The sequence below is a fragment of the Nymphalis io genome, chromosome 24 (genome assembly GCF_905147045.1).
Source record: "Nymphalis io chromosome 24, ilAglIoxx1.1, whole genome shotgun sequence".
Classification (NCBI taxonomy): domain Eukaryota; kingdom Metazoa; phylum Arthropoda; class Insecta; order Lepidoptera; family Nymphalidae; genus Nymphalis; species Nymphalis io.
The window spans coordinates 6,031,763-6,058,144 of record NC_065911.1 but is presented as its reverse complement, the minus strand read 5'-3'; the positions used below and the strand labels follow the sequence as shown (position 1 = coordinate 6,058,144).

At 31.8% G+C, this 26,382-nt stretch overlaps 2 protein-coding genes across 8 annotated transcripts in view; both read left to right on the top strand.

Moving 5' to 3' along the window:
• Positions 1–4,402, top strand: part of LOC126777840 (IQ motif and SEC7 domain-containing protein 1) — a 164,816-nt gene extending 160,414 nt beyond the window's left edge. For all 7 annotated transcript variants that reach the window (XM_050501065.1, XM_050501060.1, XM_050501064.1 and 4 more), the window contains 2 exons: positions 13–153; positions 599–4,402. In XM_050501065.1, the coding sequence (XP_050357022.1) occupies positions 13–153; positions 599–702 (245 nt within the window). In that variant the 3' untranslated portion in view covers positions 703–4,402. The remainder of the gene's footprint in view (positions 1–12; positions 154–598) is intronic.
• Positions 4,403–8,245: 3,843 nt separating this feature from the next.
• LOC126777897 (protein zerknuellt 1-like) lies at positions 8,246–15,653 on the top strand. The gene is made up of 7 exons (XM_050501196.1): positions 8,246–8,326; positions 11,953–12,077; positions 12,504–12,637; positions 12,712–12,754; positions 13,298–13,421; positions 14,539–14,683; positions 14,774–15,653. The coding sequence occupies exons 2-7, from the start codon at positions 11,953–11,955 to the stop codon at positions 15,466–15,468; spliced, it is 1,266 nt and encodes a 421-aa protein (XP_050357153.1). The 5' UTR covers positions 8,246–8,326; the 3' UTR covers positions 15,469–15,653.
• The last annotated feature ends 10,729 nt before the right edge of the window (positions 15,654–26,382 follow it).

Here is a 26,382-nt window from a genome sequence, read left to right as displayed (position 1 = left end):
TCATGTCTCCAGTCGCTCTAGCAGCGGAGCGCCTGCAGCGACGGGGGTCGGTGGGCTCGCTGGACAGCGGCATGTCGGTGTCGTTCCAGCACGGCAGCCGCACCGCGCTGCACGCCACGTCGCCGCGACACCCGCCCGAGCAGCGCTCGCCCGGTCGGTACCCTCGCGGACACGAACAGCCTTGATTGTCTATACAGCTATACGTGTTTGCGTTTACATTGTACACGTAGTGAGATGAATGAGTACTAAATCTATACTTCAGTATTATTGCAAATGTGGTTGAAAAGCCGAGACGGCCAAGTGGTAAGAACGCGTGAATCTTAACCGATGATCGTGGGTTCAAGCACCACTGAATTTTCCCGTGCTTAATTTGTGTTTATAATTCATCTCGTGCTTGACGGTGAAGGAAAACATCGTGAGGAAACACTCCAAACCTTCTCATTAAAAGGGAGAGGAACATTAACAGGCTGTTACTGTACTGTACTGATTGAAACGAAAGATTTTATGTAGAGATGATACAAGGTAGAAAAACAGCATTTGTTAAATATGTTTATATTTATCTTACGGTCTTTAAAATAAAATTTTTTTCGTATTTCAGGTCGTTTGTTCGGAGGCATATTTCCTGGTCGTCAACGGAAATTGAGTGCATCAGGCGTCCCGGACACTAAGCAAGGACAAGTCGGAAAGAGCACAGAGGTTTAAAGATCAGGAATCGATTCGATGTCGATTATTTACCGATTTCTTCTAAACCTTAAAATCCCAAATGGATTTGTTTAACAGAAGCATATTTGCATTCGGGTTTAATTTTGGCAATATCTTTGAACTATTGCGAATTAAAAATGCTTTTTTCCTAAACGATTATAATCGAATAAGCGTTGCATAAGATTGATATCTGATTTTATATCTTGCTATTTATATTGTAACCGGTTAGACGTTTTTGATATTAGCTAGTTCGGGTTTTCTTAAGTGCCATCTTTTATGATAATTTCGAGTCCCTTTGAAACGGGAGTAGACTTTATTTAAGTGCATTACATAAATCTTAATATTTGCAATTATTCGATATAATTAAGAACGGATAATTGAATTATAAATTATATGATACGGAATATGATTCGTATTTCGGTTTATGGATTTTGGACATATTTCAATACTTGAGAAAGAATTTTAGGAGTATTATAAGGTGGAAGATTAAAATTCAGGGTATAATCGAGGCGGGGAAACAGTTTATTAAATGTTTGCATTATACTAGACGTGCCAATGATATATAAATATCATTCGACTTTACATTATAACAATTCAATACATAATATTGACATAATTCTCTTGAATTTTTTCATACGTAGACTCTTTCGTGATATAAGATTTATTTTTAAATATTGCGGAAAGGGGTTATTCGGATTTAACAACGAAATAAAACGGATTATATAAGATATTGGGGCCACGTATTCGGGAAGGTTTTCGAGAAATTCAATTATTTTCTGAAAACTTTTGGAAGGTAGATGTGGTTTAATATATCGTTGAGACACAGGGTTATGTAACCGAAATTCGATAGGATTGTTTTGCATTGAACTAATGACATTCTTGAGGACATAGCTTAGATAAAATTTATTCGAAATAATAATTCAATGTTTATTTAAAATACGATCATTAAACGTATAATCCATTGCACGTTACCAGCCGAGAAGTATTAAAGATTCGTTTAATAGAAAAAAGAAGTTAATATTAAATCAAATTTTTATCTTTTTTTTAGAATAGTTGTAAATACGTTCAGAATATAGGATACCATAGATAATGTATAAACATCACATTATTCTTAATATTTCTTTCGGCACAAGGCATTTTATTATAACGCATAAATTATATTAAAAATATTATACGATTTATTGTTGAAAAGTTATAGATATACATTATCCAGTAAATTATAAGCTTTTGGCGATTAAAGCCGTACAAATTCATTTCCATAGAGTTTTTAAAAACCTTTATTCTATCGAATCCTGATCGGATTCTGTCCATAGATTTATCCTACGCCAAATAAAATTTCTTGTCCATTTAGATAAAAACAAAAGTGTCCTATATTGAATTATCTTTATATCGACAATAATACGCTATTCGTTTACTCAAATGTTGCTAAGCTGTTTTATAAATTGAAAAATAAATATTTTATTTCGTGAATAATATTCGCGTTCCCGAAAATCTCTATTCTTGGTTCAAAATTAATAACTGTATTTATTGGAATATTAATTCCGTCAAGAATTCCTCAATATTACCCCCTAAATGAATTTAAGTTATTTCGTTACCAGACTTTCTTAGATTACCATTATTTTTGAAATAATAATGCTGTCTTTTTACTGTACCTTTCTCTTTCTTTCGAATATTTTCTTATTAATTTACAAATCTTATTTAAATTAATTTACCAAATTCTTTTAACCTACCAAATATTATCTTAACGCGTCCAATCCTTACTTGAATTTTCATTCCCTCGTAGAAAAAAAAAATATAACAACCTTGCTTGTTTCTTGAAAACGGTTTGGTTTAAATTGTTGTTCCGACATAAACATTTCTAGAGCTGAGAATGTAGGAGAGTATTTAGCAAATTTGCTAATCTTTAATGTGAATTTGTCATCTACGTGATCGACTGAAAATATTTGTACTCCCACTTTTAAAGTTTTCTATATTAATTAGTTAATAATGTTGACTTTGTATCGATTGTGTAGGCTTGTTGTTTCTACTGATTGATACGTGGGTAGATAGACAAATAATTGACTTGTTGACATGGATATTGACTCTTATTTCGTGGGTGTTAAGGTTTGGGTGATGATGTTACGGGAAATGTACTTAGGACCTATGGTAAATTGTTTGAATGGTAATGTTAATGGAAACGATTCCTATAGACAGGATTATTCGTATCATTGCATTATTGATGATTTACTTCTTTCGAAATTTAATTCAAATAAATTTAATGAAATTTTTCTAATTCAATTTTATTTACAATTTTTTCTTCTATAGTGATTTGTTTCTCCTTTCAGCTAATTGACTTTCTAAATAATGTACGATAACGTATACGTACCGTACAAATCTGAATGTTCTGTCCAATTAAATTATTGTACTGTTGAATCTCCATTATTAATCGTATATTGTAAGTTTTTTTTTATTTCAAATTTAATATTGTAGAGTTTCGATTGGTCACAAGGATTTTGATAAATGTTTAAACCAATGAAATTGTTTGAATTTTGTTTACAGTATTTTAGATTTGTTTTGTTGTCGTTTAGTATGGTTAACAGAGGCGAGTAATATAGTTGTTTTTTTTTTAAATTATAGATAAAACGGAAAAATAAAAATCTTTTTGTAAAATGTTTGTGGCTAATCCATTCTCGTATGAATAAAAAATAAATCCACGTTTGTGCTATTTCTAATCTTAGAGTAATGCATTAATATAAAAGGAATTGATCACTTGTTTTGTCGTTGGATTTTGAACTTTATTATAACGTAATAACTTTAAATATTGTGTGCGAGGTTTGTTTGTGATGACTTCGTGTACGTATTTCAAGCGAGATGCGTTTTTTCTCTTGAAGATAATTGAGTTTGTACGCCTACTTGCGTTCTAAATACGAATTTGAAATGTATATTTTTATCCAATATAGCGCCAATTGCATCAATTAAATAATAACCCTTTGCCCTTACAATAGAAGATCAATTAATTGTTTAAAAATGTACATGATTGAAAATGTTTATAGATAGTGTAAATTTTTGGAGCACTAAAAAAATAACATTCGTATTTGGAACGCATCTAAAGTTTGTGTGGAATGATCTTTGTATTGCTTTTGTAAATTTCGCTTGAAGCCAAAGATGTATTTTTGATTGTGTTCACTTACTGCTCCAATGAACGTGTGTTTTTGCGTTAAATTGTATATTTTTTCTGAAGTTGATTTTTTTTAATAAATCAAAACAAGAAGTGAATTTATGTTATCTGTAATTTTATTAATTAGATCCGTGTCACATTAAGCTTAAGTATAATAAAAAATATTATAAAATTTATCGACTAACATTCAATATATGGAGACTAATTTAAAAAAAAAAAAACCAGATTATATTAAAGAACCGAGTGTGACATGGGACTTAATAATTAGTTTGAAAAGTTTAATTTTCTGTAATATAAACCATACTAACTTATATAACTTGTATGTATATTTTAGAGTTTGTCATATATATATATTTTTAGTTGATAATTGTTATTATGTAGTATTAAGCAATAAACGCGTTCGGCGTCTCCCTGTACGTCTGTACGTTGTATCATAATGTTGTTGAGAGTTGCTACAACTAAGTCACTTACATTAGTTTTATTTAAAAAAAAAACATGAAAATGTATTTATTTATTAAATATGAATTAACATTCATGAGGGTTTTTGTTGTTTTATTTTTATAACCTTTTATTTTAATTATTTTGTAAGGTGTAATGACAAAATTAAGTACTAATTGAAAACTGTGGTCTTGAGAAACTTGAGGTCTCTGTTGTACTGTACAAAAAGCGTTAGGATTTGTGGCAACCCCGATGAGATTCTTTTGAGATGATAACAAATATGATTTCTTTTTCGTTTTACACGACAAAATATATAAAAAAATGTCGTGATGTGAAAAAATGATGATCTATTTTAACAATATTTTTCTCGTGATTGAAACGGACCGCGGATTGCCGAAAGCACATCGAAACTCGGCGTTTACTCGATCCGCAAGCTCAAAGTCCGAACCTACATCAGGAACTAAAATAAATCTTAAGACTAATAAAAAGAAAATCAAAAGGAAAAAGTATCCGTCACGAGACGCCTGGTAGATGTGAAACATTGAAACTGATTTAAATAATTCAAGTAAACCAATAAATACATACATTTTTTTTTATTATTATAATAATATATAGAAGCAAAGTATGAAGATTGCATACAAGTAGAGAGCGACAGCGGAAAGGGGGTATGCTATTTGCCGTCACGGCATAGGAGAATTAGTCTTACCCATAGGCGCATTGCGCGAATGTCAGTTGAAAAAATTCGTCTACAATCATTGCGGTGTAGGTAACGTGAGGACTTGACGAAAGTTTTCAAATTCTTATGCCAAAATCATTCTCGATCGCCTCCCTTCGCGAAGTTGCTCCTATCGAGCTACATGATTTGACCTCAGTACGTATATTGGCGAGGGGATTCCCTTCGACGCATACACTAGCACGATATGTCTGCTGTCCTTGTCAAACCTTCTCCAAGTTCATACCAAGACTCGCCGCCAAAGAGACTAATCACAAATCGGAGATGTGTAGTGGACTCGACGATTACTTTGACTCTATATTCAATCCAATCCGACGCTTCAAAGATGTCTTCCAACACGTAGGTGAGCAGTTTTGGATAAATATTTTCCTTCTGTCTCACCCTCTCTGCGCAGTTGAATCCAAAGGGGATTATATATTCTATCTTACAGTCCTAGATTTCAACAATTACTATAGTAGCTCTATACAGACTCCCATGGACCTCAATATATTCCAAATGCAGTGTCCATATTTCGATAGAATCAAAGGCTTTTTCGTAATCGTCTCGCACAGAAGACGTAAATAATTTTGCTTGATCTCTTTCGTCTGCACAATCTCTCAAAGAGTATGGATGTGGTCCATGATGCTGTAGCTCGATGATGAGCTTGCTCGGCAAGCCAGCTTTCGATCTGGACTGAAATTCGTCAAATCGTCGTTGAGGACCTTTCTTGAAAGACAGTACCACCTCAACCCTACTTTCACGCCGCTGGGATTTTGTTTTGTTGGATGACAAAATTAAAAAGGATAGCTAGCTATTTCAAGACTGGAGTCCCACTTGCTTTGAGCTTTGCTTTGCTGCAAATCTGTTGTGATTCCGACTTCACCCAAAGCTTTATTGTTTTTATGCTGTTCAAGAGCTTAATCTCGTTTGGTCAATATGCGGATGTTTCTCCTGTAATGGCGCGAGAGAGGATTTTTACTGGTACCTCCAATCTCAGGCTAGAAGTAACGAAGGTAACAATGTGGCATATATTTTGCTATGTATTATTATTTATTGCAAATGAAAAAAATTATAATATGTTCACTTATACGTTTTGAAATTAATTTTAACTATTCAAATTGATACAAAAAGATGATTTGGGTCTCATTATGTATAATGTTTAACATAAGTTATGTATCTTTTGACCTAACAAATACATGTTGCCCATGGTTCGCCTAATTTCTTAGCAAGAATTTTGTCATTAAATTTCAGATATTATTATTATTTCTTCCTGCGATATAAACAAATATTAACAATAATATTCAAGGTAATGTTGGTGGCATTTGGCTATTGTCTAAAAATATTTTTAATCCTATGAAATTGATTCCTGACGAACCTATGATGTACTTTAATGAAATATAAATTTTATTTTATATGATGACTTATACATAGAATATGATTGATGAAAAAGAGTGATCACTGAGTTTTTTATTGGTAGAAGTAATAAAGAACTGATAGTAGTAGGTAATGTTAAGCATTTATTTATTTTTTAAAATGAAAATTAGATTATTGTTTCTCTTTGAATAAACGGGTTTTCATCCCACTTTGTATTTATGACTTAGGCTACTTGACAAAGAACGTCAGAAAACTAGCAAAGATTAAGCCATAATTTATCATCAAAAGTAAATCGTAAAGCGCTGCTGGACACAGGATTCTCCCGTGATGCGAAAGCTTCCAGTTCTGCACTTTTCTCATTCAGTCCGATCTTGCCACCTTCAAGTCTTCATCAGTCAAATTATTACACCTGATCGGAGGGCCCTATATGCTGCGTTTGCCTATCCGTGACCACAACTCTTGGACTCGTCTCTTCCAACGGTCACCAGTCCTTCGACATACGTGACCAGTCCATTGCCACTTCTGTCTGAGAATTTTGCTAGCTATGTTATTTACTCCTTTTCTTCGGATGATCATTTTCTGATATAACCCTTCAAAGATCGAACATAGCTCGCTCTATAGCTCTGATTAGTATATTAAGTATGATATATTAATATATATACTAACCAGTGTTATAGGAGCAAATATTTTCCTTAACTGCTATAGTCGTTGCCTGTTTTTAAGCTTTAGCTACAACAAACGTTGAGGTGCTAGAAACATATTTTTTCAATTGTCAATCATCGAAATAATAACACCAATAGAATCATCCCAACGTACGCTTAAAGCCGCAACACCGACAGCGATACACATCACTTGTACGGCATCACCGCCCGCCTCCCCCAGCTGAGCTTGGCTTAGCACCGAAACGTACGGTGCATATACTTATATAGGTTTCGTAATAGTAAACGTCACTGGTTTTCTAGGCAGGATAAAAAGATATGGAGATGATTATATGATTTTAATATATAAATTTATATATTTTTAAGATATCATAATAGAACTCCACTCCACGCCACTTCATTTGAATTTCTAAGGACCTGTATATTTTTTGTACGTATACTATGATGCGTGTAAGCATCGCTCTTCCAATAAAGTTGAAACTGTGCTGTTGAACTCGTGCTGTCGCCGAAGTCAAGTGCGTGAAGATATTAAGCATCGTAGGCTGCTATAGTTTCTCAAAAAAGTGCCTGTAATTACACTTGCTTACAATAAGATCGTTATCACTCTCATCAAATAGGATCATAACAATAATATGTATATAGGTATTGCTTTTTTACAGTAAATTACGTGATGAGTGGGCGGAACATAACCAGACCGACTTGCACAAAACCCTACCACCAAGGTCGAATTAAGCACAGGATCCATGACTTTCTATCCAACTATGTTATCATGCTATCCAAACCGAAGAGTTTGTTACAACCACATTATTTAAATTTCAGCTATTAATCTCTTAACAGAAACCCCCAAATTTTAATTAAAAATAATATATATTCTATAATTACATTGCAAAATAGCAAACGCACAATATAATAGAATAAAATAAAATAATATTAATATTATTATAATATTATTTTTTGCATTACATCTCAAAATCCAAGCAATATTATTGCTGTCAATAACTATCTAATAATGTAAATATAAATAAAAAATAAATAAGTACATTTATATACCGGAATACAAATTTACATAACAAAGTATAAAACAAATATATAAAGTACAATAATATTTAAAAAAAAACTATAACAAAATAGTTGCTGCTCCATTCGTTTCTATATTCCAATACTGTCAGTCGATCCTCTCTGTCCGCTTCAGTACAACCGACCACGTGACAATAGTTGCTGCCTTCGACGCGATTTTTCATTTATCGAAAAACATTTATAAAGCATGGAAACACATTTGTAAGGGTGAGTTATTTAATTCAATTATATTATAAACTAATTAACTATATTTAATTATGTATAATTATTGTGTTTTGCTTTTAGTACACTGACACTTTTTTTTTGTTTAAGGTATTTAAATTTCAATACAATATGAGAATTTTAGACATTACGTTGTTTTATACCTGTTTAAATTATTTTTAAAACAATATATTTATCCGGTTTTTCATAACAAAGTAATTCTTTGTATTTTTATTGCACATAAAATAATTTAAACCATTACATTCCTTACTTATATTATATTTATATTCACTTTTTTATTAATTAATTAGTTATAATTTTTAATCAATATTTAAATCCTATTTAATCATTTAACTTAAATTTAAGCACTAAATTTTGCTGCACTAAAATAATATTATTTTATTTACGTTTAAATCAAAACACAGCGCTTAATTCATTTACACGCGATTTGACAAAAACTTATTTAACATTAAAAACCGCAATTTGTTGTCAAACAAGTGACAGATGTCAAACTTTTGGCGCGAAAAAGAGGCACGCGCGGCCGCGAACGCGCCAACAAAACTGTCTTCGAAGTTGTAAAGGGAAAACACAAATTATCCTCATTTAGTAGTAATTTAATAAACTTAACTAAATTATAGGCATTTAATTCAATTTAAGTATTGTCGGCGCGGCTCGGCTTGCATTATGACGGTCAATCACCTTCCGTGTTTATAGTTTATAAACAAACAACATAAACGAACTTTAAATTGGTTTAATTAATAAAATTTGATATATGAATATTATAACCATTTAATTAATATAATAATCATGAAGTAAACGAATTATCACAACGATTTATTATCATTTTGTAACATTTTCAAAATATTTTATTAATAAAAAAAGTTTCGTTTGCAATTGATTTTGATATTAAAGATTTGAAATCATTATTAATAAATTGAAACATTATCATTATTATATTATAAGTTATTAATATTTTAAAAACTAACTTTTAATACGGTTGCTTAATAATAGGTTTCATGAAAATTTTAATTATATAAGCCAAGAAGATCTAGTAGATTATTCAGAGCTTAACCGAAGAAAGCGGGTCCTAATTTAAATAAGCATTACTGTTTTATATATACATTTGTGCTCACAATTTTTTATCCAAAACATGCCTGTTTTTTCTGCTTTATGTGGAATTATCAACACACAGGGATTGGTTGAGCGAGCTCTACGAATTTTCCTAAAAGAAAAATGCACCCACGGACCCAGAAGTGCTGTTACTTTACTTGTCTGATTCGCTCGATACATGTGTATAGCTCGTAGAAGATTAATCTTAAATATTAATCTTATGTTGACTTAATATATCGATATATTTTCAAATAAGCTTTCCAAATTTAAGACTTCTGTTGAACTATTTAAGGTATACGTTGTTGGCTCATAACAATTAATTTCTATTTTATTTGTCTTTATTTTGTTTTTATATAGTTTCTAGTAATATTGTTATAATAATACTACTTATATTTCATTTTATACTTTCAAATTGTGTTAAATTTATTTTATTTTCTTTCGTTATTATTTTAGATGCTTAGTGTCATTTTGCATGTCGTGGTTGCCTATAAGTATGGCAACTTTTACCCTGAGACCTATTAATTTGTAAACTTTTAATGTGTAATTGTTACTGTCATGTTGGCCGAGATGGCCTAATGGTAAGAACGCGTGAATCATAACCGATGATCGTGGGTTCAAACCCGGCCACGCACCACTGAATATTCATGTGCTTAATTTGTGTTTATTATTCATCTCGTGCTTGACGGTGAAGGAAAACATCCCGAGGAAACCTGCATGTGTCTAATTTCATTGAAATTCTGCCACATGTGTATTCTACCAATCCGCATTGAAGCAGCGTGGTGGAATAAGCTCCAAATCTTCTCATCAAAATGGAGAGGAGGCCTTAGCCCAGCTGTGGGACATTAACAGGCTGTTATTGTCATATAGGTGATCCTCAATAAATAAATAAATAAATATGACCTTGTATTCCATATTAATTCTACTTAAGATTAATACCGTCTATTGCCTTCAGGAGTTAGTGAGAAGAATTAGAAACACCATATCACATCTTAGATCCCATGGTACAGAGGTCTTACTTAGTAAGGAATAACTTATTGCTTCCAGCATCAATGTCTGTGAACAAATGTCACTTCCTACTAGCAATTGCTCGTTTGCCGTTATAAAATAATATAAAAATAAATACGATAACATTATCGTATAGAAATGGAAACAAATCGTTTCATATTTATTTTTTATTTTTAGACGTATTCTATTTTTAGTGTGTTTTTTTAGTCATTTTAATATATATTGTAAGTAGTATATTTTTGATATATCATTTTTATATTTATCTATCTAAATATAATATTGATAAAATTACTGTTTGTATAAATAATGAAATTAGTATCTTGCTACCATTTCATGCTGTATACGAAACGAAATGATGATTGATTTGCGCCATTACTCCAACTTTTAGCGTTAAAAGACGCAGGTTCAATCCTGGGTTAAGTTCATTTAGTGTATGTTTATTAATTCATTCTTGGCGGTGAAAGTCGAATGAGTCGGTTGAAATTCTGCCACATGAATATCCATGAACCAGCTTTGGAGTGCGTGGTAGAATAAGGTCTAAACCTTGAGTCTATGCCCAGCGGTGACATTAACAGGCTGTCACTTAACTCTGTTTCACTGATGATTATTTAAATGTGATGCATTTAGTGTATTTATTCAAATATGAAAATAATTAATTTTTAATTATTGATTAATTTTATAATTTTTATAACGAAATATATTATTTTTGGTAAATACAATTAAAAAAAAAATATTAAAGGAAAATATAGAGCTATTTGTTTTCAGAATACAAATCAAATAAAAAAATACTTCAAGAATAAAGAAATAGTTCCTTTTTCTAAATGTCGCATGATTAATACGAAAGTTAAACTAAATATGTACTGGCAAGCACGCGATAAGTTATTTGAAGGAAAACATTGATTTTACAACGGGTATGGCGTGTGGGTTACTTGTTTATTTTGACGTCAGAATGTATTTTGGTAAAACTAATCGTTGATTTGTATATTAAATATCTGCCATCTGCATTAGAGCGGCATGGTGGGCTAGAATTTTATTACAATATGAGAATAATTTTAGTGATTTGTTGTAACGTATAAAGAAACACTAATTAAATTATACGACATAATCGACTTCTGTACAAAATTTTATCACAATTCGTCCAGTCGCTTGAGAGTTATTCTTCTTTTTTTCTTCTGATGTCTAGCGTTTACTGGCCTAGTAAAACCAGGGTCCGCTTTCCTGCATCTATTCCTCCATTTTGCCCGATCTAAAGAATCCTCCTTAGTGAGATCGTGCCCTCTCATGTCGTCCTTCACGACATCGAGCCAGCGCTTCTTGGGTTTGTGACTTATTGTGTGACAATTATTAAAACACAATCTTTCTAATTTATAATACGAAGATGTATAATAATATTTCTGTTATAGACAAAGTAATTAAAGTCAAGAACAATTTATAATTTATAAACTTTATATAAGTTTAAAATCTTTATGTATTTAAAAGTATCAATTCATCATAATATTTAGAAAATCTGACTTCAGATGGAGGAATCATTGGATCGCGAAGCGAACGCCAGCGCGTCTGGATTCGATTCGGCAGCCATTTTAAATGATGACGTCTCACCCACTACTAGCTTCTGTTATAATATACCAAACCTCTTTAATGGGTAAGTATATACATATATATCTTAACCGAAGATTACGGATTCAAACCCGGGTAAGCACTACAGAATTTTCAGGTGCGTACGCCTGTAATGCGTCTCGTGCTCGATACCAAATATCGTGAGAGAATCACTGTCTTTATACCTTAGAAAAAATACAATTTTCTTGAATTAAGCGTCAATAGCGCAATGGTTTACGGACCGCATAGTAAGTAAAAGTCGTAGGTTCGATCTTGGCTCCTTGGGTTATTGTCTTCCTCACTCCTTATACAAGATATACGCTTAATCGAAGAGGTAAATAGGAATATTAGAATAGGTATTGCTTTTATTATTTTTTATTTTAATTTACAATTTTGATAGTTTATGTTATTAAGAAATAATTGATCTAATATTTTTTTTATTTTAGAGTGAATATATTTTTTTAACTTTCAGTCTAGGTCCCGGATCAGTTCTATGCGAGCGTCCTGAAGCCGATGTCAATGACACTTACACTTCTAACCCGGAACCTTCAGAGGAGACTGGGGACAATCAGCAGTATGAAGAAGATGAAGAATATTCACCTAACAGTAAGAAATAAATTGAGATCATAATTTACTGTTTACATTGATTGATATTAAAACAAAATTATTATTAATTCCAGGTGCAAAGAACGACGTCCCGAAACGAAAACAACGACGATATAGGTAAGGTCTAATCTGATTCATGATAATCACATGCTAGCGTTTATTTTTTTATACTTGTGCACTAGTTTTCGCCCGCGGCTTTACTCACGTTTTATGGTGAGGGAGGAAAGATTTAAAGTATAAGAAGTAGTTTATCCTTGGGGCTCAAATTTACACAGACAGAAAATCTCAATAACTTTTATTAACCTGACCTGGGGTTTGAATCTAGGACTCCGGGATTTGCAACCTTAAATCTAACCACTAAACCAACGAGATATAGATGTTGGCACTGATATGATGCCAATTTTGACGAGCCGGTCGGCGTGGTTAGTAGATGCTTGCCTTTCACGCCGAAGCTGTGGGTTCGGTTCCCACCCAGGGCAGATATTTGTGTGCATGAACGTGTATGTTTGTTCTGAGTCTGGGTGTAATTATCTATATAAGTATGTATTTACAAAAGAAAAATAGTATATATAGTATATCAGTTGTCTGGTTTCCATAGTACAAGCTTAATTTGGGATCAGATGGCCGTTTTTTGTTTTAAACTTAATAATTTATTTCAAGGACAACATTCTCGAATGTTCAATTGGAGCAGTTGGAGGCAGCATTCCATAAAACTCACTATCCCGATGTGTTCTTCAGGGAAGAACTGGCGATGAGGATAGACTTGACAGAAGCTAGAGTCCAAGTGAGTATGGCAAATTTTCCTACGTATAATTTGCTGAAATCATACGTATAATTTACTGGTGGTAGGGCTTTGTGCAATCTCGTCTGGTTAGGTACCACCCACTCATCAGATATTCTACCGAAAAACAGCAGTAGTTAGTGTTATTGTGTTCTGGTTTGAAGGGTAAGTAAGCCAGTGTAATTACAGGCACATGGGACATAACACCGTAGTTCCCAAAGTTGGTGGCGCATTAGTGATGTAAGCGATGGTTAACATTTCTTATAATGTCAATGTCTATGGGCGTTGGTGACCACTTACCATCAAGTGGCCCATATAATCGTCCGCCTGAATAAAAAAAATCATATCATAGTATATATATACATTATAAATATTAATGAAATACAATACTACTCTCTGAGGAGGAGAAGGTTATGAGATTATTCTACCGCGCGGCTCCAATGCAGATTTCTGGATATATATGTGTCAAATTATAATATAACCATGTTTCTAAAGAGTACTCAAGTATATTATAATATATAACCCTTGTATCTTGATTTGTCCTTTGTGAAGCTTGTAAGTAAGCGTAGCACCCGCCGACCTAGTTTACTAGTTCTCCCGAAAATTAGAACTAAGTATGCACGAAAAGATATAACGTTTGAAGAAGTACAATTTTATAATAAATTACAACCTACTATAAAAAATGTAAGCTCAATTAACAATCAACTATATTTTGGAAAATTAATGCTGATGTAACATAAGAAACTTACTTGATATCTCGTTAGCTGAGTGCCTACCTATGTGGCGACCATTATTATATTTAACTTTATGTCATGTTTTTCTCATGTGAGCGAGTCTTTTTTGAGAATAAAGATTCTTTGAACTGACTTAAGTCGTACATAAATGCATGTAAGCGGTACATGTAGGTATTTAAAGTTATATGCATGTATAAATTGTGTGAATAATATCGTGGAACGTATGTTATAAATGTCATTGATATCACATTGCTTACAAAAACAAGGCTTTTTTCTGTTTTTCTCAGTACTTTAGGTAAATTATTTATGAAATTTCGATTAAATAATTTAAAAATGAACAGCGTGATAATACTTTAGTTAATTAATTTATTTAAATATTTTTGTAGGTATGGTTTCAAAACCGGCGTGCAAAGTGGCGTAAACAGCAAAAGGCTGGATGTGAGCCATATCCTCCACGATCTACGAGATCTCCAGACCCAAGATCTCCATCAGCTCTTGCACTAGAGATGAGAGACTTCATCACTATACCGGGTAATAATGACTAACTTGTAAATTTTTGTATTTAAAAATGTAATGATTTAACTTTAATGAATTCTTTGTCATTGTGGTTTTATGTTATAGTTTCATCATCACAAATCATAAATTTGGCCGAAACATCGAATCAAAACAGCTACATGTCAAAAGCCAAGCAACAAGGACCAGCCATACACATATCAGCGTTGCCAACTCGTCAGAACAGTCAAGTTGATTTACCATCGTTTTCAATACCACTTCAATACAATTTAGGATCTTTCAAAAAGTTAGAAGACGCGCAGATAGATGTAGAAGCTTCTACATCTGATCATCAATCACAAAATCCTTGGGATACTAGAATGATGCCAAATTTTAATTTAATGAACATTAAACCACTTTTAGAAAATCGAGAAAATTTAGAAATGACAGAAGTAAAATACGAAGTGAAAAACGAAAACGTTAGATCGTACAATGAAATATCTAATTCCATTCAAGCTTCATTAGAACCAGATGATATTCTAGGCAAAGAATCTGTTTTAGAAGGTCAGACAATTTCACCAGATTTCGAAATTGAAAGATACCAAAATTATCACAATGAAACCGAGAAACGATATAGGGACTCAAGTTTTGATGATTCCATGATAGAAGATGGTAGAAATGATTTTGTGTGTGACAGTGATTTTCTTTGTAAGAACAATTATGAGAAAGTTGATGAGAAACGAAATGATTTTGAAGAATGTCATTTATTAGACACAGATAACAGTGTAGCTGTTAACATTAGTAATTTCGAAAGCAACCTATAGTTACCTAAATATTCACGATCTTACTTATTAACCTTGTTTAGCGGGTATTCAGATAAATATTGAGTCCTCTCTTTCTGTAATCAATGATTTGACATTTGAAAGAATGAGATACAGCATTATTTAACTGATCACCTTCTAAACAACATTTATAAGTAAAGCCGTAAAATATTTACTCGCAATAATTTTAAGCAAGTTAATTTTAAACATATTTTTTGTTAAGTCAATAAACGATTCTAGTCAAGATGGTTATTCTTATTTTAATCAATATCATATTTGAAACTTGAAGAAAACTTTATCCCGTTGCGAATTTTAGAGGTAATTGCGTAATTATTATGAGACTGAGAGCGCTTCTCGTCTCTTAATTTACAAATGATCACTTTTTATACGTTTTTATACAACAAAGACACAGAGAAATAAATCTTTACTTTAATTTATACTTTATTCCACACCGCAAAGATAAAAAATACAATACAGCCTAAATAAAAGTAGTATACAATTTTGGCGACCTTATCGCTACACAGCGATCTCTTCCAGGCAAGCAACGGTGTAAGGAATAACTCATAGGAATCTGTGTTTAACAAAAAAGCCGCTAAGCCTTGTTCATAAGTAAGACCGTGAGAAGTGAATGCCTATATGCTAACAAAACACTTTTATTTTATGTACATTATATAATAGCTATTTTTTTTAAGTTTTAATAACAAACTTGGTACATGGGTATTTCTATTATAAGTGTAGAAAAAAAAGTTAGAAACACGCAAATTCCATATGTTTTCCATAATAATTAATCAACTACGAATAGTTATAATTAATATTAAAACTAATCCAAGTTATACATTATAAAAAAACAAGCTGCACTTCTTAATAGGCAAGCGTTTGACCGTTGACTCGCCTGATCTTAAGCATCAACACGGTCTAGGATGTAGCACGCTTGCCTAAAAGAAACCTGTTCCCTCTGGATTTGAAGACACCAATGTTGTTCCTATCAGGAAATACGAACTCAGGCAAAGCATTCCACAGTTTCGCAGTGCAAATGATGAATGTGGATTCAAAGCGCTTCATACGTAGACGGGGAATTTCCACTGTGTACCTATGGCGCTTTGGTCGCGTTTGCCTGGCCGTTCGAAAGTAAAAGGAATTAGTTAATGTAATTCCTGCACACATTCTCCGAAATGTATCCGATAGAAGACTGAAAGTGATGCAACCACACGTCGATGTTCAAGACTTTGGTGTCTAGACTCGACCAATCTGTCGTATCTTATCAGCCTCCTGGCATGCCTCTCAATCAGCTCTAGAGCCCGAAGATAGTGCTTAGCAGAGCCGTCCCAAAGGTGAGAGTAGTACTCCATACAACACCTTAGTTGTGCTTTGTATAAGCTGAGCAGTTTTTCTGGAGTAAAGTAACGTTTGGAGACACTCGACGACTTTTTGGATTCTTGTTTTATAGTAGGTTATCAGTTTTGCGTCGATATATGTTCTACCGCCAAACAGCAATACTTAGTTAGCCAGTATAACAGGTACTGATAAAACATCTTAGTTCCCAAGGTGGCACATTGTCGATGCAAAGTATGGTTAATATCCACTTACTATCAGATAGGCTATCTACCCAACATACTAACTAATTCATAAAATAAAGTACTTAAATAATGCCAATACAAACAAAAACAACAGCTTTTTAAATTTGCAAGTTTAAAAACTATTTGCTATAAGCATTCTTAAAACTCAAGTGTTTTCCACACACTTTAAAAGTGTATTACCCGAACGATGTAATCTTGGTCTATAAATCGACTATTAAAGTTCGCGAAAGTCATTTATTTTTAATACTAACACATGTTGCCATTCGAATAAGCTACTGAATTCCAGTACCTACGTTGTTACCGTAATAGCATTTTGTTGTTATCTTGTTTCCTTTTAATATTGACTTTTTTTTAATAAACTCATATTAGATATATTTTTTTTTTTAGGTGGAATTCGGATTTATTATGTAAAATATTTATGATTGTAAATAACTATATTTTTAAAATTAATAAATGTTATACAGTATCCAATCTAGCTAGGTCTAGAAGGAAAACATACGCAAAAACGACTTATATGTCATTTTTGACGAATGAATTAAAAATAATTACTAACCCTAAGAAAATGTCCTAACGATTATGGCCCGTTACTAGATTACATTTAGATTTCCACCCATAATACGATTAAAATCTATATACAATTGTACGAGTACACATACTAGCGGTTGTATCACATTCGTCATATATATATATATGACAAAGGCAGAATATATTCTGCCTTTGTCATATATATATATATGACAAAGGCAGAATATATTCAGTACAGTATATAGTTACAGAAAGAGCTAAAAATCTATGCAAACCAATCAGCTTTGAAATCAATTCTCTTGCCAGTTGTTAATATGAACATAATTTGATTTGAATGCAAATAATAAATTAAATTTTAAACTAATTGGCTGTTAGTATAAGTGTCTTCGCTTAACTTTTTTCTTAGAAGAATACTTCGTTTTTTTAAACATTAGTTTGTTCTTTGTCGTCGTAATAAAAATAGAACGCCTGAAGTTTGACTTATAATAAGGCTGTTTTCTTTGTACGATCACGCTAAGTTCAGGCGACTGTTAGAAATGAGCGGTTAAAGGCATTTTTAAAAGCTGATTAAAGACGTAAAGTTTTGCTTCCACCTAATTTTAAGCGATACGTAGCGCAGTTTATGGTGACGTGAGCATAGTGCTAGTAAGTCCCACTGGTGAGCAAATGCCTTCCTACTTCTTAAGGAGATTTCGTTGGAGCATGTTTCACCACGTTGCTGCCATCCAACAGATAGTTTTCTTCAGGATAGTTCAAAGCATAACTAAGATCTTAAAATAATAAGATAAAAGAAGATAAGATAAAAGAATTAAAATATAAGATTTTAAAATAATCATTACGTTTATTTTACCGGTTCTTCTTAGGTCTCTTCAGATTCTTTCGGTATTCTATGCGGTAAGTATATCTAGTCTGTATATCTGTATGTTGTAGAATAAATGGAACTATCTGTTGTCTCTTTCATTATCCTCACAAACTCTAATATTTCTTTATAGCCTACAAATAGTGGTCCGATCCAAAATAAATCGTACCAGCATTTTTGGGAGAAAAACAGTTCTAGATAATTCCAAGGTCCGATTTTACTTTAACGCGGCAACATTTTGTTAACTCTTTTGTTTTCTCAAACGAGTAAAGTATTAAAGTTTGCTTTAAATTTACTATCAGTTGCGAATACATTGTACGTAAGTTTTTGGAATGAAGAGTATTTGTATACTATGACTTAACAGTAGTTTGTAGCACATTCGTGTAATTTTCTCGTGTTGATTGTAAACAATAAACACAACCCTTTTGGGACCAAGATCTAATAGAAAATAGATGTTAATCTTCAATTCGGGTTGAAATCGATGAATAGAAAGTCTATATGGTTGGAACATCAGTTATTGATCAGAAATAATCCTTTTTACGCTTAGTAGGTCTAGTGGCTTTTATGGATATGGGTAATGGAATGCTTTGCCGTTGTAGTGTTTTTTTAAATAAATTTTCATTGAAACTCTATTTGTGCTTTATTGAACTTCATTTCTAAATATATTTTTTATTGCTTACAAAACTAAGGATTTTTTTATAGAATAGAAAGGCGGACGAGCATATGGGCTCCCTGATGGTAAGTGGTCACCAACGCCTTTAGACATTGGTATTGTAAGAAATGTCAACCATCGCTTACATAGCTAATGCGCCGTCAACCTTGGGAACTTAGATTTTATGTCCCTTGTGCCTGTAATTACACTGGCTCACTCACCCTTCAAACCGGAACACAACAGTATCAAGTACTGCTGTTTTGCGGTAGAATATCTGATGAGTGGGTGGTACCTACCCAGACGAGCTTGCACAAAAAATTTAACTAGCAATGTAAATTACAAGTGTGTATATATATATATATATATATATATATATATATATATATATATATATATATATAGGCAATAGTGAACACAATTTTTTGTGCAAGCTCGTCTGGGTAGGTACCACCCACTCATATATATATATATATATATATATATATATATATATATATATATATATATATATATATATGCTGCTACTATGGGAGCCGCTGCTGCTGTTATATAAGGCTATGAATGATTAAATGATTGGTTTGGCTGACAGACAGTTTTCGAGTTTGTCTATCAAGATTTTTATAAAGCAGCTTCAAGTTAAGAAACTGACATCGTTTTTTTCACATAAGATATTTTGTCTTTTTTTTTAAATCACAATCTGACCTGCACTTGCAATAATTTTCGTGGTTATTGTAAGCTGAGTATGATAGCTTGTCGAATAACATAAAACAATATATAGAAAAACTTTCATAGACAATAATTTTCGGTATTAGCATCCAGTGGTTATGAAGACTAAAGAATTTAGTTTTTTTAACGCTTATTAAAGTGGTCTGTGAACGTCAGTACATTATTCACATTGCCTTTGTCGCTGGAGAAGACTCGTCGTTAAAATTAAATTAATCCTTGTGTTTGGGATATTTCATCGTAATTGGGCAATTATTGAGTTATAATAATTCATATTGTTTTAATATATGTGATTAATATAGTTCGGTTAAATGACATTTATTTCTCATAAAGAATACAAAATAAAAAAATAAAGAATACAAAATCATTTAAAATGAGAAAATACAATTATAAATTATTTACATAAATATAGTTCGAAAACTAATCTCGGATACAATACAATAAATAGATAAAAATAATTACGAAAAAATAAAAATAACTATATAAATAAAAAAATAACCCAACACAAACGCATAGCGGCGAGACCACATTAACTAAAAACAATTTTGTACATATTTAATAAGGCATTTCTTAAATATAGGAAAACTTTTACCATTTACAATTACATCGGGTAACTTATTGTATATTGTACTCCTTCGAACATTATAATTTTTTTACCATAGTTGGTTCTAATGTTTGACAACTCAAGTTGAAACAACGTCTTCCTGTGCAGTGTGTATGTGTTTTTTATGAAAGCGTAATTAGGCGTGTGTTTCCTGTGTAATTTTCTAAGAAGGTTATAAGTTTTGAGTGTATATAACTGATTAATATTAAGAATTGTGGTCTTTTTGTATATTTTTTTAGGTTGTGTCAAATAATAACGTATTTATATAGGGCTTTAATTGAATATTTTATATATTTCTAAGTCATCTATACCTTTAAAATCGTTTGTCCTGACTCCTGACTCTCTATCATCGCACACCCAAAACTATGGAGTCTAGAACGCAATACTTTGAATAAATGTTTAATTTAATAATTTAATTTAAATCAAAGTATTGGTGTCCGTGCGTATATTTCTGTAGGTAGGGTCCTGCATATTTTTATTTCCAGACAGCATCACAATAAAAAACGCTGACGTCCGCATACTGACGACGTAGGTGACATTCAAACGCTGTGGGTCGCGTCTCTAGTTATTTCTAACCATTGCAGCGTACATGTCTTGTCTGCGTAAGAAAAAAGTCTACAATTTAAAAAAAAAACACACGCGAGTACTGTTATCGACTATTATTATAAATGAGATTGAGAATTAGCTCGATGCTGAGATATGTATTCACCGCTTACTTTATTATTATTATTACTGTCTTGGGTTGAAACGTCGTACGGAAGTTGACGCTGAAATCCGACGATACGTATACTTTATAATAGAAGACAGTAACCTTTAGTTTAAAACCAACTCTCGAAATAAATCTAAAACAGTTTCAGACATTCTCTATTGATCCGTCTGAATATAACTCGGTCTACAAACGGCCTATAAATATTATAACTGTTTGTTGTCTGTCCATAAAATATTTCGTTAAAATGTATTCATAATTATCGATTCAGAGGCTACTTATGTGTATCGTTTGATTGGGTTATTTGGACGGGAATGATTTGAGTAAAATAATATACATGATGGCAGATTAAGCCCACACATGACGCTTTGAAGTTGGAAAGTTAAAAAGTCATCTTTTTTAAAAAAAAAACCCTGTCTCCAGTTACTCCAACACGTCATCACTGTCGCCCGTGTAATAAACGAAATTATTTGTGTGCGTTATTACAACCAATACTGCATGGGATAGACTGTCGTGTAATTGTGCAGCTATCTTGTTGCGCATTTTATAAGTATGGCTGTCTCGTAATTTATTCCTGGTGCCTCATTTATTGTGAGGATGTTGGATCCTTCTCCGTTGTTGTACCCGTATACTTCTAGATCATTCTAGCCTGACCTGGTAAGGCAAGTCCGTCTGGGTATGTACTACTCACTCACAACATACTCTATCACCAAACAGCAATACTTAGTTCTTGTATTCCGTTTGGAGGCTTGAGTGAACTAGTGTAACTACAGGCACAATGGCCATCTTAGAATCTAAGATTTCGTGATCGTTTGAATATGAAAATAGATTCAGTGTTTGGTTTGCGACACACATGTTTCAGAAGATATTCTGGGACATATTTATCCACGCTAACATTCAGTGGTGATTGTCCGGATGTAAACACGGAATCTTTGATAAATGAAACACCTGTCCTAAGCACTGGGCTATTATGGATATAAAGAGCAGAATAATCTCTAATGATTAAAGGTTTGAACTGAAAATGAAAATGTCAATATCGAAAAAGGCAAGGTCAGACTTCATACATCGACTTAGGTCAAGGCTGCTTGAACAATGATATCAAAGCAAGGTCTTTTATAACATATTGCATACATTGTTGTTACTACCACTATCCATGTTTTATGACTAGGATCAGATAGGCAGACGTTGTTCATTGCCCTGAAAATTAAGAGATATTTTTTATGAGAGAAATCCACAAAAAAAGTAATATAACAATGTGGTTGGAAAATTAAAATAATCTTTTCTGGATATCGACAACAGCGCTACTTACTCGATTAAACTATAAAAACAAAATTTTATATACAGAAGAATTATATAAATTCTTTCATATTCAGACTTTCTACGAGCATGTAGCCTGATACTTACTAAACTTATCTACATGTGATGGTAATCAAAGTGTAGTTATCGAAGATAATTTGTAACAAAAAATATATTAATATTTAATAATTGCATGTTGTGGATAAGTATGGCAAGTTTTACCCTTATACCTATTAGCTTGTAAACTTTTAATTTATAATAATTACTATATGTCATGTTGGTGATCCTAAATAAATATATAAATAAATAAATTTCCTTTTAAAAATTGGATAATGAAAGTTAAATTATACGTACACATATAATTATATTGGACATGAATATCATATTTCTATGAATCCTTAATCCTGAAACTTTTAACAACTACAAGGATGTCAACTGACATAAAACAAGAAGTAGACATAACCGAACAAAATGCACTTCATAAAATTTTATTCTGATATTGCTTGGACATTAAAATATCCAGGGAAACTACGAAACTTATAGAAAGATACACCAAAGGCATGGATATAAAAAAAGCTAAAAATATTTCAAAATATTAAAAAAATCATCTTTCTTATTCCATTATCTATGTCCACCCTATCTATAATAATAATAATAATAATATCCTGGGACATTATTCACACATGGCTAACTGATCCCAAGCTAAGCAGAGCCTGTACTTTGGAAACCAGACAACTGATATACTACATATACTATTTTTCTTTTGTAAATACATACTTATATAAATAATTACACCCAGAATCAGGACAAACAGACTTGTTCATGCACACAAATATCTGTCCTGGGTGGGAATCGTACCCAGAATATATGTATATATATATTCTTAAGTAAGGTCGACATAATACTTATAACAAACGCGTTAACAGTGTAACGTTACAACTTGTGACATAAACGCAGTCAAAATAGAATGTTTAATATTATTAACGGCGCCTATACTTACCATCAGGATCCATCTGCCCGTCCACCTATATTATAAAAAAAGGAAAATTTTAACAAAGTAAATTTTTATTTGTTTTTTATCATAGGAATTAATTGTTTATAAGGTTTTAATCTACTTATTTGTTTTACGAAAATTACATCAACGCCTTAAATATACAATACTGGCTTTTGAAGTTTAAAACTTTCTTAAACAATTTAAAAGACGTAATAAGTTTATATTTGTTTGTCGTATACTTTGATGTGTAGCAGCTGGTTGAGTAATGCTATAAGAATATTTAACGCATGGTAATTGTACAAAAAAAAATTAAATTATTTTAGTCAAATATTAAAAGACAATACGATTCGAATATGACGAACGAATCCTAAATCTATTATTTAATCTATATACGAAAAAACAAACAAATCGAATTCCTTCGAAATTTTAAAAACGACTACGCTGGTATAAATCCCGCGCCTTTTGTGTTTCGAATGAAAAATGCATTCACAATATTTAAACAATGCTATACTATATATATCGGTGAACGATTCCGATACAGGTCGACCGTCTGGGTCAAAGGTATAATGCACGCAATCTTTTCAATTGCTTTTTATAGCTATACGTGTTTTGTGTATACATATGGTAGTCCACACCTTTCATAGACAAACTGATATTATTTTTATTACATTTTGATATTTTTTTATTAAGTTAAGATGATGGCTGGATCCATTTTCTTTGATATTTAATTGTAAAGTAACTGTTAAAATGAGTTTTTAATAATTTATTTTTAAATGTAATTTTACCTAATTTTAATGTTTGTTTTTCGAGCATGTAACGTTATTCCTTCTGTTGACTTTTTTAAAATGTAGCGATAACCATCTAATCTATATAGCCCGATCTGACTTGCAACCGTTTTCGTTGTTCAAGTCACAAATTTGATTAGAATAACATTTAGACTTATTTTAAATTTATTTTATAATTGTTTTTATATATATGTTATATTAAAGTTTTGATATTAAAAGGAAAATATCCAAATTTCGACTCATGATTTTAGTTCATTTATTTTGAATGAATAATTGAACGAATGAAAGTTGTGTTGTCGGTAAGGTAGGATAACGTTCATTCGTTCAATTTAAACGCAGTGTAAAGAATGGCATATATTTTGGAACGTATCAATTAAATTTTAAATGTTCTGAAATTTGGACGAGCACATTTTTTTTAAATGTTAAATTTACTAATTTCGTGTTTATATTGTGTATATTGGAAACGGCTTCAATGGGTTGGTTCAAAAAATGATATAATAAATATGATTCAATAAAAAATGATGCCAAATGCCTTTCTAAAAATACCCTTCCCAAACCCACTTATTGCTACACGTACAACAGTAAAGGTCAGTTGTTTTGTCATCCCCGCAACAGGAATTTAAAACCAAATATACCTTTTAAGCCACCTTCGCTCGCAACACACGCCAAATTCGCCATTGAGGGACACGTCAAGGAGGAAAAATATATTAACATACATATAAAATTGGCATTTCAAACTTGAAAAGCCTGAATATATTTGAACAAAAACATATCAGCGGCGTGGTCACCGACATGCCGCTGTAAAACGATTTGATGAATTACGTTTCGTATCATAATAATAATATATTTCATTATCAATTTATAATAATTTTAGTAAAGAATATAACTTATTATGTTTTACAAGCTATTATCATTATATTAATTTAATAATAAACGATTCCAGAACATTTTCTTTAAAAGCAAGATGTTTCTTAATCCATTATTAACGAAGTGAACGAAAATTAACGAAATTTCTAGGTCATCTAAAGATTTTGAGTTAATAAAGCATTGCTTTATTACTTTAACTACTGACATTTATACAAAATAATACTTATATTACTATAACTTACTTAATACTAATTAGTGTATTCAAACGTAATATATTCATTTTAAATGTGAGCATAATATTTAGATTTGAAAATAATATATTTATAACATAATAAAAAAGAATGTAAAAGATTTGAAGTTTATTCCACCACGCTGCTATTTCTTTTGGTGGATACATAAATGACAGATTTTCATCCCACACATGCAGGTTCCTCGCGCTATTATCTTTCAAGCACAAACTAAGAACATGCAAATTCAGTTGCGCTGAGCCGAGTTTGAACCTACTATCTTCATTTAAGATTCATGCGTACTAACAACTAGGCCAATTGTCCACATTATTTTAGAATATAACAATAATTATAATATCATTTATTGTACTATACAAATATATATAATATTATTACTTGTATTATATATGTAAGTAATAAACTTAAAACAGCATTATAGATGCACAATAAGATGATCTTTATGCTAAGTAGCGATCTCGTTCAGACAACCTTACGGGCTTGAGATAAAATCATTATAAATAAGGGTTTATAGAAATATTATATATAATATAATATTATTAGTTAAAATTTAAAGAGCAAAGTAAAGAAGAAAAGAGTTAAATAGAACAGTGGTTAGAACACCTGAATTTCAATCTAACGTAAAGATTCTAATCACACACCAGTGTGCAATGTGTGTGTGTGTTTTTTATATATGGTAGGCGGACGAGCATATGGGCCACCTTATGGTAAGTGGCCACCAACGCCCATAGACATTGGCATTGTAAGAAATGTTAACCATCTCTTACATCTGCATGTGTCGAATGAATTCTACCGTACGCGTATCAACCAATCAAAACCAAGGAGTTTTTGTTTTATTATATTAGATAGGCCAACTGATAAGTCGGCATTCATACTACAAAACCAAGTGTGAATAAGGTACTATAACTACAGACACAAGGGCCATAACATCTTAGTTCCCAAGGTTGGAGGCGCATTAACGATGTAAGCGATGGTTAATATTTCTTACAATACCAATGTCTATGGGCGGTGTTTACTACTTACCATCAGGTAGCCGCTTATCTGTTTTAAATAAATAAATAAAAAATGTTTATATTTATTATTA